This window comes from Microtus oregoni, unplaced genomic scaffold, assembly GCF_018167655.1.
Source record: "Microtus oregoni isolate MIOR12 unplaced genomic scaffold, Mior012 000113F_000, whole genome shotgun sequence".
Lineage (NCBI taxonomy): Eukaryota > Metazoa > Chordata > Mammalia > Rodentia > Cricetidae > Microtus > Microtus oregoni.
Window position 1 is genome coordinate 930,754 of NW_024544739.1, and position 14,717 is coordinate 945,470.

General features: G+C 41.9%; 2 protein-coding genes across 2 annotated transcripts; both read right to left on the minus strand.

The window, feature by feature from the left end:
* Window positions 1–5,289: 5,289 nt before the first annotated feature.
* On the minus strand, window positions 5,290–10,605 carry LOC121443784 (spindlin-2-like). Its single transcript, XM_041645572.1, has 5 exons — window positions 10,584–10,605; window positions 6,482–6,934; window positions 6,297–6,334; window positions 6,143–6,262; window positions 5,290–5,337 (listed from the first exon to the last, which is right to left on the minus strand). The coding sequence occupies exons 1-5, from the start codon at window positions 10,603–10,605 to the stop codon at window positions 5,290–5,292; spliced, it is 681 nt and encodes a 226-aa protein (XP_041501506.1).
* Window positions 10,606–13,098: 2,493 nt separating this feature from the next.
* Window positions 13,099–13,866, minus strand: LOC121443786 (spindlin-2-like; the record flags this gene model as incomplete). The annotated part of the gene is made up of 2 exons (XM_041645573.1): window positions 13,099–13,316; window positions 13,464–13,866. Coding segments are annotated over 2 exons (621 nt in total), but the record flags the coding sequence as incomplete, so codon positions are not given.
* Between the last annotated feature and the right edge of the window lie 851 nt (window positions 13,867–14,717).

Sequence of the window (14,717 nt, forward strand, 5' to 3'; positions counted from 1 at the left end):
GAGAGTTGGCCCATTCTTCTTCTGGAGAGGTGGCATGCATCTCATACAAAGAGGCATCTTTATCATGGTGGTAGACTTACTGAGATAGCCCACAACACTCCTGTTCCAAGGTCTCTTGGCTTTCTTTCTGTGCTTGGGCTTCATAGCTGCCAATCTCTGCCTTGGAAGAATTCTTCAGTTTCAATCAGACACAAAGTGTTTTCCTCCACCATTAGTGCCTGCAAGGATAAGAAGGGGAGGATGTGAGGTCAAGACTCTTTTCTGGAACATCTTGGGGAAGGTGAAAAGGCAGTGCTGAATAAAATTGGACTGCCTAAATGTCATTGGTCTTAAGAAATTCATAGGAAAATTATCAAACTATTGTCTACAGCTCAGTATATTTTTATCAAATATTGACCCTGAATCTGTCAATGAGAGGAGACTGTATGCCAATGCCCAAAGTGAGAAAGAAAAATCTGAACAGATGACAAAGAATTCGAAGGACAGCCACTTCTCTCCTTCCCACTCAAGCTGTTGGTTAGGTGGTTGATCCAAAACCACCTGCCCAAGGTCATAGCACTCCAGTCCACTGGCTCCCTGTATTGTGTCCTCTTATCCAGACCCAATTTTATTACATAAAGCCATTCCATGTCTTCACTAGAGAAGTGAGTTTTGTGAGACAAACTGCAAAAATAAAGACTCATTAATCTGGGCAACAGCACCATTTAGAAATAAAGAATATCTTTTAAAACACATATGGACAAAGAGGATCTTTGAAACTTTTGTGGATATTGATAGCAAAGATAAAGTGGGAAGAATACCTGACATTCACCGTCCCCACAGCTATCAAATATAGAAGCTGTTAACAACATAAATTTTAGACTCACAGGAGATTTGACGGAAACCTCTCTGGGACTACAGAGGTCCCAGTTGCTTCCTAAACATATTTACCAAAAGAAAATGTCTTGGCTCTCCAGATTACATCTTTTGGAAATGTTCAGCTGCCTAATCCTGTTGAACAGTTGTGGAGCCCATGAGCTGAACTCACCTCCTCAGCCACCGTGAAGATAGTAAGCCCACATTCACAGAAGACTAGTGCTTCATGTGGAAGAGAGTTGCCAACCCCAACCACAGTTTTGTGACATCATCAAGGCTATACTTATGTCATAACACCACTCATAGGCAGGTTTCTTCCCTACTTACCCACAGAAATATCCAGTACAGGTCCTATAATGCTGCTCACACATCTGCCTGGAGACCCAAAATAAAACCCCACTCATCTTCCCAAATATATGAGTCATATTTTGCCAAGTAACTCAATCCCTTTATGTTTTTTTTTTCTGTAAAAAAGTCTTTGGTGTCTGAGTCAAAAACTCAGATGAATGTTTTTCTTTTCATAGCTACAATCTCTTCATTGGTTATCTTCTATTGATATTTATATTACTTCATTATAAAGAATATCAAAATTTCCATTTCATTTCCTTCTCCCACATTCTTCTCGCTCCCCCACCAAACCTCTCCACTCCTACTCCAAAACAAATTGTGGGCGGGATACCTTGACCTGTGGGAAGTGCAAGCCCAGACTTCATCCATGGAGATTTAGGAAGGTATGCATCCACATAGAATAGGATCACAAAGAAGCCTGTATATGAAGTGCAGACAAATTCCAGTACCATTACCATTGGCTTCTCAGTCTGCCCCAATTGTCAGCCACATTCAGAGCTTCCAATTTGATCCCATGTTCTTTCATTCCCAGGCCACTGGTTTAGTTGAAATCCCCTTCGTTCAGGCACAGTGTCTCAGTGTGTGGACCAAAGCTATTTTATTCCTGACATCCTTGCTCTTATTCTCCATCAGTCAGCTATTCAACTGGAGCTTGGAAGCTCCATCTAGTTTTGTGATTTTTACCCTGACTTGATCTCCATCATTTGCCATACAAAAGTTCCATGTTGATATTCAAGATAGTCATCAGTCTGACTATAGGACAAGGCACCCATGGTGACTATGGACATGGCACAGTGCAATCCACCTCTCCTCACCTGCCCAAGTTACTAGAGGGGTTCACCCCATGGCTCTCTAAGAACCCCTCGAAAGATAATGATCTTGACAACCCCAGAATGGCCCAATAAATTGATATCATCATTGTATTTGCATTAACTTGTGTGTGTGAGTGTGTGTGTGTGTTTAAGTCACAATAAAAACAAATGGATTGTAATATTGAAATTTCTTCTCATCTTGAGAAGAATGTTTGCTACAGAAATACTCTGATAGTAGTACTGAGAGTGTAAGCTGTCTCAGCAAGGAGAAGTAACTAGAGAAATCCCCCAGGAGTTAGGCTCAGTGTCCCAGGAGTTATGACCAAGGAAAGTCAATGAACTCATGGATGGAAGATAAAACTCAGCCTAAATAACACTCCAAATCATTTAGGTGGAACATGAGATACTCTTGCAACAGTTTCAAGATGTCTAAAATGCCTGGACTAGAACAGAAGGGGAACACAATGATGTGGAGCTGTGAGTGCATGGCAAAACTGATTGGATTTGACAAAAATTATGGAAGCATACCAAGGAAACCACCAGTGGGACAAAACCCTATGAAATCTGTATGACAACAGATGTTGACAATTCTGAGATTTATAGACAAAGGAAAGATGTTAAATATGTCACTGTCTCCACTGGTGATGATTAACCAATTCGATCGTAGTGTGACTCCCTGATGTATTTAAATTAACCTGTCAATCCTGTCTATTTAGTTACAGGGAAATTTGCATTGCTTGCACAGATTAACTACCAGCATCATTTACTGACAAGCAAGGGCAAGGCAAAGCAATCATAGACATGTTGTTGAATGCTGATGATTTTATTGGGAGTTTTGTGGGTTTTTTCTTAAAGGGAAATCATCGGTGACTCTCATGCATGAAGAGATCCTATCTCTGTGATGTATCTGGAAGGACTGATTGAATAAACTTAAATAGTTTTTTTTCTCACATCCTAGTATTTTTTTTTTGCTATATCCAAATAAGTGTGTTGCATGAGTTTCTTCCACTCTTTTAGCCAATAGCCCCTGACATACCAGCCCATTGAGGTGTGGTCTCTCTCTCTTTCAAAAACCAACATTTACCTTCAGCTTGATCTCTTGCTTCCAGTTTCCCTTCTGGCTTCTAGGCTCCTTTCCTGATCCCGCTGAGGGCTTTTGTCAGGGCTGGTCATCTCTAAGTTTTTGCCCTTTAAAGAAATAATCATTCTATTAATCACAATTCTAAACTGGTGTGGGAGATTGTTTGTGACTTATGCCTTCATATGTGATTCAAGCAACCTGGGTGTGAATGGTGTTCTCTCTGTTTATATGGGAGACATGGCACCAGGAGTTGATGGCTGCTCATTCTCTGAATGGAAATCAGTAAACAGAGAAACCAAGGACAAGGATGTCCTGAAATATCAAGGCTTGTCCATTCAGGCCCCAAAGCCTCCAGCTAGGTTCAGGGTCGCCACAATCTCCAAAACCCACTGAGCATGAAGTATTCAGAACCAGAAGCCTGTGTGTGCCAAATCACATGAAATCATCGTGAGTACACCAATCTGTTTTTCTTTTGTCCCATCCAAACCATGATTATTACCAATAAACTTAACTTGCTGCATCTTTGGTGTCCTAGAATTGCTTTAAATTGTTGCTGGGACAGTCTTACAAAACTTCCTGTGTTGTTATGAGACCTAAAGGGGACAGTTCTTATTTCAGAAATCAAAGGCTGCCGGGTTCAAACCTTTCCTTGGCTGTTGGCGAGAAATTGGTTTGCCTATAGCGAATCTATGGAAGGATGGATTTGACTAAGAAAGGGAGCCGGCATAAATGGAGGCAGGTAACCTTAATTTTGCGCAACAACCAATTTTGAGGCATTACTTCAGGCTCTTCTCTTCTCCTAATCTTGGTTTCTTTATTAGTATAGGAGAAGAATTAGAACTCAATCTACATGATCTGTGAACACTCAATGAGTTAAGTATGTGTGACCACCGTGATGTCTGCCTGTCTGACAACAGGGGCAGAGTTCATGGGCATCTGACGCATAGCACTGGATTGTCAGCAATCAATCTCTGGTCTACCTAACTCTACAGCATAAGAGTTGTCATGGTTGCTCATCTGATCTTCCTCATATGACCTCCATCCACAGAGATGTCAGAAAAATCCTTCCCTGAGAGGGCAAGTTCTTAACAAATGAAAGATTATACAACAGAAGAGACATGGAAGATTTTTTTTGGGCAAGCTGTTGAAAGGATAAAGTGATGGAAGAAGGTCATTGGTTAATTAAATAAAGAATCTGCTTACCTTGATATGTTAGAACATAGGTGGGAGGAGTAAAGAGAACATAATGCTGTGAGAAAGAGGAAGTGAGCTGAGATATGCCATGCACCCCTCTCCCGGGCAGACATGGGAGCTCTGCTCTCTGAGGCAGATGGCAATGCATCCAGCCAGCAGGTCAGACATGCTGAATCTTTCCTGGTAAGCACACCTCGTGCTGCAACATACATTATTAGAAATGGGTTAAGAGGCTGAAAATTATGGGCCTGGGACTTGTTAAAAGAATACAGTTTTTGTGTTCTTATTTTGGGGCATAAGCTAGCTAGGTGGCCATGGTGCTGGGACACAGCCCCGCTGCTCAAATTACTACTATAAAGGGGGAAATGCAAGAAAGGAAGGAAGAAGAGAGAGAGAGAGAGAGAGAGAGAGAGAGAGAGAGAGGGAAGAATGGATGAATTCAATCATTCATTGGAAAGATGAGTGAACCAATGAATGAGGAGACCTAGAAGGATAAAATACGCTACATTCCCTGTGAGAGTCAGGTCATATGAAAGATGGACATTGTTTTCCACTGAGGAGGAGTCTTTTCCAATTTTGCCTCCTTTGAGCTCCAATCCCAGCCACAAGAGTGATGATGAGGACTGGGAGAAGAAGAGGTGAGGGTGTACCAGAATGCCCTGGTAGAAGTTCTCACCCAAATTGTAGCCAAATCACCTGACCTGGGACAGCTGATCTACATGCTGGACCCTAACTGGAAGTTTGAAAACTCTAACATTTTAATCAGGTTTGTGAAGATGAAGGAAGCAAAAATCGCCCCGTTACAGGATGGCAGGATCCTTACATGATGGCAGTCAGACATCAATAACATACTGGTATTTGGGGGTCTGATGGGTTTGTGGTGTCTTTGGCACATTCCACCTAGCATCAGGGATTCCCTCGTTTACTGATTTGATGGAGTTCGGTGCATTCATCATATGTGTGCATGTCACACATTAGTGGGCATCAATGTGTACATGTTTATCCTGTGTGTGGGTCCGACTGTCGATGAGTTTTATAGCCCAAGTCCTACAGAACATGATCAATAAAAGGGAACACTGTTTTCCAGATATGGCAGGGCAATTATTTAAATGAACTCACAAGGGTTGGATGGCATGCAAAAGGACCTATGAGAGTTCAAGGCATACCCAATCCAGGCATGACAAAGTAGGTGGCAGAAAGAATTCTGACAAAAGGAAGTAGGTAGATTGACATCCATCCTACTGCAGAAGAGCAACTGGGAGTAGACACTTTTCTCTAAGCAGGAGGCTCCTGGTCACTCAACATGCTCCAGTGGAGATCAAACATCCAGTGACTTACAGCCAGTACGAATTAAACTATTCATCAAATGAAACCTAATATTCTCTGATTTTGAGTATACATTTGTGTCCCTTCCTGATTAATCTACTCTTTATCCTCTAAAGTCCCAATACCTCACTCTGATATCTGTCAAATCTTTCCATTTGACATGATTTTCCCTCAAGCTTTATCCCACCCGAGATCCTATAACTTTTGTCCCCTCTCCACTACTTCCAAGACAGCCATCTTGTCCTTTACCACACCAAGCATTCACAGTCCTTCCTCTCAAAGAGGAAAGACCATAAATCCTGCTTTGTTTTGCGGCATGTATTTCTGTGATGTCCCATCCACCAAACACAATCCATCATACACCAAAGAACACAACATATTCACAAATATTTATTTTTTGAGCAAGAATATTCCATTGTAAAAAATGCCAGGATTAATAGAACAACTGAGGTTTCTCTGAAAAAAACACATTCCCCAAACACAATTTGAGAATTTCACTTTAACAGATCTTCACATAATCATAGACATAGATATGGAAGTCATTATTAAACTTGATGAACCACACAGAAGGTTTGGTGGGAACTTGGCAAATAATTTTACCTATCTCTTGGGTTCCATCTTTTTTGTTGTACTGCACAATTTTTGCCTGCCAAGGAATGCCTGCCTAATTCCAAAGTCACCTCTACTGGAGGACATTCAGGCATGATGTGGATGTTGCCTTCAATGGAGTCATCAAGATGGTGGTAAAAGTACAGGACGGGATCATACTCTTTGACAATGTAGAAACAGGTCATCATGGTCTGCACCTCATCTGGGACCATGCCACTGCACTCCTCCTTAGAGCCTTGCACGATGTGGAGCTTGCCTTCAAGGTAGTAATCCAGGAGGTGGTAAATGTACAAGACCGGATCTTTCTTGTAGGTAATATAGAACCAGGTCATCATGATTGGCACCTCCTCTAGGACCCTCCCATTCCAGTCGTCCTTAGAGCCATTTGTGCCTGTGAATGTATGTTTCACTGCTCTGCCAACTATGGTGTTTGACAGATGAGTTTCTGTCACCTGAGGAAATGGCACATTATTCGGCAGGATCTTGAGGTGTAAAATCCTTTCATCGCTGTGAAGCTCCAAGCCATAGACACAATCAATCCCATCATATTTCAACAAATAGATAGAGGGATATGTTGGCAGTTGATCTAGAATGATGGCTTTCCACTTGGTGACTGGTTCATTGGCTTCCTTCCAGCCATGAGAAATTCTGCGGCCAACAATATTCTCCAGCGCCTCAAAAGGCTTACGCAGTTTTTGCTTCTGGAGAGCTGGCCCATTCTTCTTCTGGAGAGGTGGCATGCATCTCATACTAAGAGGCATCTTTATCATGGTGGTAGACTTACTGAGATAGGCCACAACACTCCTGTTCCACTGTCTCTTGGCTCTCTTTCTGTGCTTGGGCTTCATAGCTGCCAATCTCTGCCTTGGAAGAATTCTTCAGTTTCAATCAGATACAAAGTGGTTTCCTTCACCATTAGTGCCTGCAAGGATAAGAAGGGGAGGATGCGAGGTCAAGACTCTTTTCTGGAAGATCTTTGGGGAAGGTGAAAAGGCAGTGCTGAATAGATTTGGGCTGCCTAAATGTAATTTGGTCTTAAGAAATTCATAGGAAAATTATCAAACTATTGTCTACAGCTCAGTATATGTGTATCCGAGACATATTCCTGCTGCCCAAAGGCAATGGACCTCTACTGAGAAACCTAATTCCGGACTGACTGTGTCAATGAGAGGAGACTGGATGCCTATGCCCAAAGTGAGAAAGAAAAATCTGAACAGATGGCAAAGAATTCGAAGGACAGCCACTTCTCTCCTTCCCACTCAAGCTGTTGGTTAGGTGGTTGATCCAAAACCACCTGCCCAAGGTCATGGCACTCCAGTCCACTGGTTCTATGTATTGTGTCTCCTGATCCAGACCCAGGTTTATTACATAAAGCCATTCCATGTCTTCATTAGAGAAGTGAGTTTTGTGAGACAAACTGCAAAAATAAAGACTCATTAATCTGGGCAACAGCACCATTTAGAAATAATTAATATCTTTTAAAACACATATGGACAAAGAGGATCTTTGCCACTTTTGTGGACTGATGTATTGGACATTGATAGCAAAGATAAAGTGGGAAGAATACCTGGCATTCACCGTCCCCACAGCTATCAAATATAGAAGCTGTTAACAACATAAATTTTAGACTCACGGGAGATTTGACGGAAACCTCTCTGAGACTACGGAGTTCACATTTGCTTCCTAAACATATTTACCAGAAGAAAATGTCTTGGCTCTCCAGATTCCATCTTCTGGAAATGTTCAGCTGCCTAATCCTGTTGAACAGTTGTGGAGCCCAAGAGCTGAACTCACCTCCTCAGCCACCGTGAAGATAGTCAGCCCACCTTCACAGAAGACTAGTGTTTCATGTGGAACAGAGTTGCCACACCCAACCACAGCTTTGTGACATCACCCAGGCTCTACTTATGTTATTAAACCCCTCATAGGCAGGTTTCTTCCCTACTAACCCACAGAAATATCCAGCATACAGGTTTTATAATGCTGCTCACACAGCCCCCTGGAGACCCAAAATAAATACCCCACTCATCTTCCCAAATACATTAGTCATATTTTGCCAAGTAACTCAAGCCCTTTATGTTTTTTATTTTCTGTAACAAAGTCTTTGGTGTATGAGTCAACAACTCACATGAATGTTTTTTTTTTCCAAGCTCCAATCTCTTCATTGGTCATTTTCTATTGATTTTTATATTACTTCATAATAATGAATATCAAAATTTCCACTTCATTTCCTCCTCCCACTTTCTTCTCGCTCCCCCACCAAACCTCTCCACTCCTACTCCAATGTAAATTGAGGGCGGGGTACCTTGACCTGTTTGAAGTCCAAGCCCAACCTTCATCCATTGAGATTTAGGAAGGTATGCATCCACATAAAATAGGATCACAAAATGCCTGTATATGAAGTGCCGACAAATGCCAGTGCCATTACCATTGGCTTTTCAGTCTGCCCCAATTGTCAGCCACATTCAGAGCTTCCATTTGATCCCATGTTCTTTCATTCCCAGGCCACTGGTTTAGTTGAAATCCCCTTCGTTCAGGCACAGTGTCTCAGTGTGTGGACCAAGCCATTTTATTACTGACATCCTTGCTCTTATTCTCCATCAGTCGGCTATTCAACTGGAGCTTGGATGCTCCATCTAGTTTTCTGACTTTTACCCACTTGATCTCCATTATTTGCCATACAAAAGTTCCATGTTGATATTCAAGATAGTCCTCAGTCTGACTATAGGACAAGGCACCCATAGTGACTATGGTCATGGCATAGTGCAGTCAACCTCTCCTCACCTGCCCAAGTTCCTAGAGGGGGTCACCCCATGGCTTTCTAAGAACCCCTTGAGAGATAATGATCTTGACAACCCCAGAATGGCCCAATAAATTGATATCATCAGTGTATTTGCATTAATTTGTGTGTGTGTGTGTTTAAATCAAAATAAAAACAAATGGATTGTAATATTAAAATTTCTTCTCATCTTGAGAAGAATGTTTGCTACAGAAATACTGTCATAGTCGTACTGAGAGTGTAAGCTGTCTCAGCAAGGAGAAGTAACTAGAGGAATCCCCCAGGAGTTAGGCTTAGTGTCCCAGGAATTACACCCAAGGAAAGTCAATGAACTCATGGATGGAAGATAAAACTCAGCCTAAATAACAGTCCAAATCATTTAGGTGGAACATGAGATACTCTAGCAACAGTTTCAAAATATCTAAAATGCCTGGACAAGAACTTAAGGGAAACACAATGATGTGGAGCTGAGAGTGCATGGCAAAACTGATTGGATCTGGCAAAAATTGTGGAAGCATACCAAGGAAACCACCAGTGGGACAAAACCCTAAGAAATCTGTATGACAACATATCATGTTGACAATTCTGAGATTTATAGACAAAGGAAAGATCTTAAATATGTCACTGTCACACTGGTGATGATTAACCCATTCGATCGTAGTGTGGCTCCCTGTTGTGTTTAAGATAACCTGTCAATTCTGTCTATTTAGTTACAGGGAAATTTGCATTGTTTGCAGAGATTAACTAGCAGCATCATTTACTGACAAGCAAAGGCAAGGCAAAGCAATCATAGACACGTTGTTGAATGCTGATGATGTTATTGGGAGTTTTGTGGGTTTTTTCTTAAAGGGAAATCATTGGTGACTCTCATGCATAAAGAGATCCGATCTCTGTGATGTATCTGGAAGGACTGTAATAAATGAACTAAAATAGTTTTTTTTTCTCACATTCTAGTAACCTTTTTTTTTGTTATATCCAAATAAGTGTTTTGCAAGGGTTTCTTCCACTCTTTCAGGCAATAGCCACTGAGATACCAGCCCATTGAGGTGTGGTCTCTCTCTCTTTCAAAAACCCACGTTTACCTTCAGCTTGATCTCTTGCTTCCAGTTTCCCTTCTGGCTTCCCAGCTCCTTTCCTGTTCCCGCTGAGGGTTTTTGTCAGGGACTGCCATCTGTAAGTTTTTGCCCTTTAAAGATATAATCATTCTATTAATCACAATTCTAAACTATTGTGGGAGATTGTTTGTGACTTATGCCTTCATATGTGATTCAAGCAACCTGGGTGTGAATGTTGTTCTCTCTGTTCATGTGGGAAGACATGGCACCAGGAGTAGATGGCTGCACATTCTCTGAATGGAAATCAGTAAACAGGGAAACCAAGGACAAGGATGTACTGAAATATCAAGGCTTGTCCTTTCAGGCCCCAAAGCCTCCAGCTAGGTTCAGGGTCACCACAATTTCAAAAACCCACTGAGCATGAAGTATTCAGAACCAGAAGCCTGTGTTTGCCAAATCACATGAAATCATCGTGAGTACACCAATCTGTTTTTCTTTTGTCCTATCCTAACCATGTTTATTACCATTGAACATAACTTGCTGCATCTTTGGTGTCCTAGAATTGCTTTAAATTGTTGCTGGGACAGTCTTACAAAACTTCCTGTGTTGTTATGAGACCTAAAGGGGACAGTTCTTATTTCAGAAATCAAAGGCTGTCGGGCTCAAACCTATGCTTAGCTGTTGGCGAGAAATTGGTTTGCCTATAGCTACTCTATGGAAGGATGGATTTGACTAAGAAAGGGAGACAGCATAAATGGAGGCAGGTAAACTTACTTTTGCACAACGCCCCATTTGAGGCCTTACTTGAGGCTCTTCTCTTCTCCTAATCTTGGTTTCTTTATTAGTTTAGGAGAAGAATTAGAACTCAATCTGCATGATCTGTGAACACTGAATGAGTTAAGTATGTGTGACCACCGTGATGTCTGCCTGTCTGACAACAGGGGCAGAGTTCATGGGCATCTGACGCATAGCACAGGATTGTCAGCAATCAATCCCAGGTCCAGCTAACTCTACAGCATAACAGTTGTCATGGTTGCTCATCTGATATTCCTCATATGACCTCCATCCACAGAGATGTCAGAAAAATCCTTCCCAGAGAAGGCAAGTTCTTTACAAATGAAAGATTATACAACAGAAGAGACATGGAAGATTTTTTGGGCAAGCTGTTGAAAGAATAAAGTGATGGAAGGTCATTGGTTAATTAAATAAAGAATCTGCTTCCCTTGATAGGTTAGAACATAGGTGGGAGAAGTAAAGAGAACATAATGCTGTGAGAAAGAGGAAGTGATCTCAGAGATGCCATGTACCACTCTCGCGGGCAGACACGGGAGCTCTGCTCTCTGAGGCAGATGGCAATGCAGCCAGCCAGCAGGTCAGACATGCTGAATCTTTCCTGGTAACCACACCTCGTGCTGCCACATACATTTTTAGAAATGGGTTAAGAAGCTGAAAATAATGGGCCTGGGCCTGTTTAAAAGAATACAGTTTTTGTGTTCTTATTTTGGGGCATAAGCTAGCTAGACGGCCATGGAGCTGGGACGCAGCCCCGCTGCTCAAATTACTACTATACAGGGGGAAATGCAAGAACGGAAAGAAGAAAAGAGAGAGAAAGAGATGGAATAATGGATGAATTCAATCATTCATTGGAAAGATGAGTGAACCAATGAATGAGGAGACCTAGAAGGATAAAATATGCTACATTCCCTGTGAGAGTCAGGTCATATGAAAGATGGACATTGTTTTCCACTGAGGAGGAGGCTTTTCCAATTTTGCCTTCTTTGAGCTCCAATCCCAGCCACAAGAGTGATGATGAGGACTGGGATAAGAAGAGGTGAGGGTGTACCAGAATGCCCTGGTAGAAGTTCTCACCCAAATTGTAGCCAAATCACCTGACCTGGAAGAGCTGATCTACATGCTGGGCCCTAACTGGCAGTTTGACAACTCTAACATTTTAACCAAGTGTGTGAAGAGGAAGGAAGAAACAATTGCCCCATTACAGGATGGCAGGATCCTTACATGATGGGAGTCTGACATCAACACCATACTGGTATTTGGGGATCTGATGGGTTTGTGGTGTCTTTGCCACACTCCACCTAGCATCAGGGATTCCCTCGTTTACTGATTTGATGGAGATCGGTGCATTCATCATATGTGTGCATGTCACACATTAGTGGGCATCAATGTGTACATGTTTATCCTGTGTGTGGGTGCGTCTTTCGATGAGTTTTATAGCCCAAGTCCTACAGAACATGATCAATGAAAGGGAACACTGTTTTCCAGATATGGCAGGGCAATTATTTAAATGAACTCACAAGGGTTGGATGGCATGCAATGACCTATGAGAGTTCAAGACATACCTAACCAGGCATGACAAAGTAGGTGGCAGAAAGAATTCTGAAAAAAGGAAGTAGGTAGCTTGACCTCCATACCACTGCAGAAGAGCAACTGGGAGTAGACACTTTTCTCTAAGAAGGAAGCTCCTGGTAACTCAACATGCTCCAGTGGAGATCAAACATCCAGTGACTTACAGCCAGTACGAATTAAACTATTCATCAAATGAAACCTAATATTCTCTGATTTTGAGTATACATTTGTGTCCCTTCCTGATTAATCTACTCTTTATCCTCTTAAGTCCGAATACCTCACTCTGATATCTGTCACATCTTTCCATTTGACATGATTTTCCCTCAAGCTTTATCCCGCCCCGAGATCCTATAACTTTTGTCCCCTCTCCACTACTTCCTAGACAGCCATCTTGTCCTTTACTACACCAAGCATCCCCAGTCCATCCTCTCCAAGGGGAAAGACCATCAATCCTGCTTTGTTTTGCGGCATGTATTTCTGTGATGTCCCATCCACCAATCACAATCCATCATTCACCAAACATCACAACATGTTCACAAATTTTTATTTTTCAAGCAAGAATATTCCATTGGAAAAAATACCAGGATTAATAGAAGAACTGAGGTATCTCTGAAAAAAAAACACATTCCAGAAACAGCGTTTTAAGTGTGCCCCTCAAAATTTGAGAATTTCACTTTAACATTTCTTCAAGAATTCATTGTCATAGATATGGAAGTCATTATTAAACTTGATGAAACACACAGAAGGTTTGGTGGGAACTTGGCAAATAATTTTACCTATCTCTTGGGTTCCATCTTTTTTGTTGTACTGCACAATTTTGCCTGCCAAGGAATCCCTGCCTAATTCCAAAGTCACCTCTACTGGAGGACATTCAGGCATGATGAGGAGATTGCCTTCAATGGAGTCATCAAGATGGTGGTAAAGGTACAGGACTGTATCATTCTCCTTGACAATGTAGAAACAGGTCATCATGGTCTGCTAAACACCTGGGACCACGCCACTGCACTCCTCCTTAGAGCCTGGCATGATGTGGAGCTTGCCTTCAAGGTAGTCATCCAGGAGGTAGTAAATGTACAAGACCGGATCTTTCTTGTAGGTAATATAGAACCAAGTCATCATGATTGGCACCTCCTCTAGGACCATCCCATTCCAGTCTTCCTTAGAGCCATTAGTGCCAGTGAATGTATGTTTCACTGCTCTGTCAACAATGGTGTATGACAGATGAGTGTCTGTCACCTGAGGAAATGGCACATTATTAGGCAGGACCTTAAGGATTAAAATCCTTTCATCACTGTGAAGCTCCAAGCCATAGACACAATCAATCCCATCATATTTCAACAAATAGAGAAAGGGAAATGTTGGCAGTTGATATAGAATGATGGCTTTCCACTGGGTGACTGGTTCATTGGCTTCATTCCAGCCATGAGAAATTCTGCGGCCAACAATATTCTCCAGGGCCTCAAAAGGATTACTCAGTTTTTGCTTCTGGAGAGTTGGCCCATTCTTCTTCTGGAGAGGTGGCATGCATCTCATACTAAGAGGCATCTTTATCATGGTGGTAGACTTACTGAGATAGGCCACAACACTCCTGTTCCACTGTCTCTTGGCACTCTTTCTGTGCTTGGGCTTCATCACTACCAATCTCTGCATTGGGAGAATTCTTCAGTTTCAATCAGACACAAAGAGGTTTCCTCCACCTTAAGTGCATGCAAGGATAAGAAGGGGAGGATGCGAGGTCAAGACTCTTTTCTGGAAGATCTTTGGGGAAGGTGAAAAGGCAGTGCTGAATAGATTTGGGCTGCCTAAATGTAATTTGGTCTTAAGAAATTCATAGGAAATTTATCAAACTATTGTCTACAGCTCAGTATATGTGTATCAGAGACACATTCCTGCTGCCCAAAGGCATTTGACCTCTACTGAGAAACCTAATTCCTGACTGACTGTGTCAATGAGAGGAGACTGGATGCCGATGCCCAAAGTGAGAAAGAAAAATCTGAACAAATGGCAAAGAATTCAAAGGACAGCCACTTTTCTCCTTCCCACTCAAGGTGTTGGATAGGTGGTTGATCCAAAACCACCTGCCAAAGGTCATGGCACTCCAGTCCACTGGTTCTATGTATTGTGTCTCCTGTTCCAGACCCAGGTTTATTACATAAAGCCATTCCATGTCTTCATTAGAGAAGTGAGTTTTGTGAGACAAACTGCAAAAATAAAGACTCATTAATCTGGGCAACAGCACCATTTAGAAATAAAGAATATCTTTTAAAACACATATGGACAAAGATGATCTTTGC

Excerpts from the sequence above, each read along its gene's own strand:
- LOC121443784 (XM_041645572.1), bottom strand. The coding sequence starts at position 10,605 with ATGCAGCAAGTTATGTTCAATG. Across the intron at positions 6,263-6,296 it reads CTGAATGTCCTCCAGTAGAG|GCAAAAATTGTGCAGTACAA; the intron begins GTGACTTTGGAA and ends ATTCCTTGGCAG. Across the intron at positions 5,338-6,142 it reads ATAATGACTTCCATATCTAT|GACTTGGGCTATAAAACTCA; the intron begins GTCTATGATTAT and ends CATGTTCTGTAG.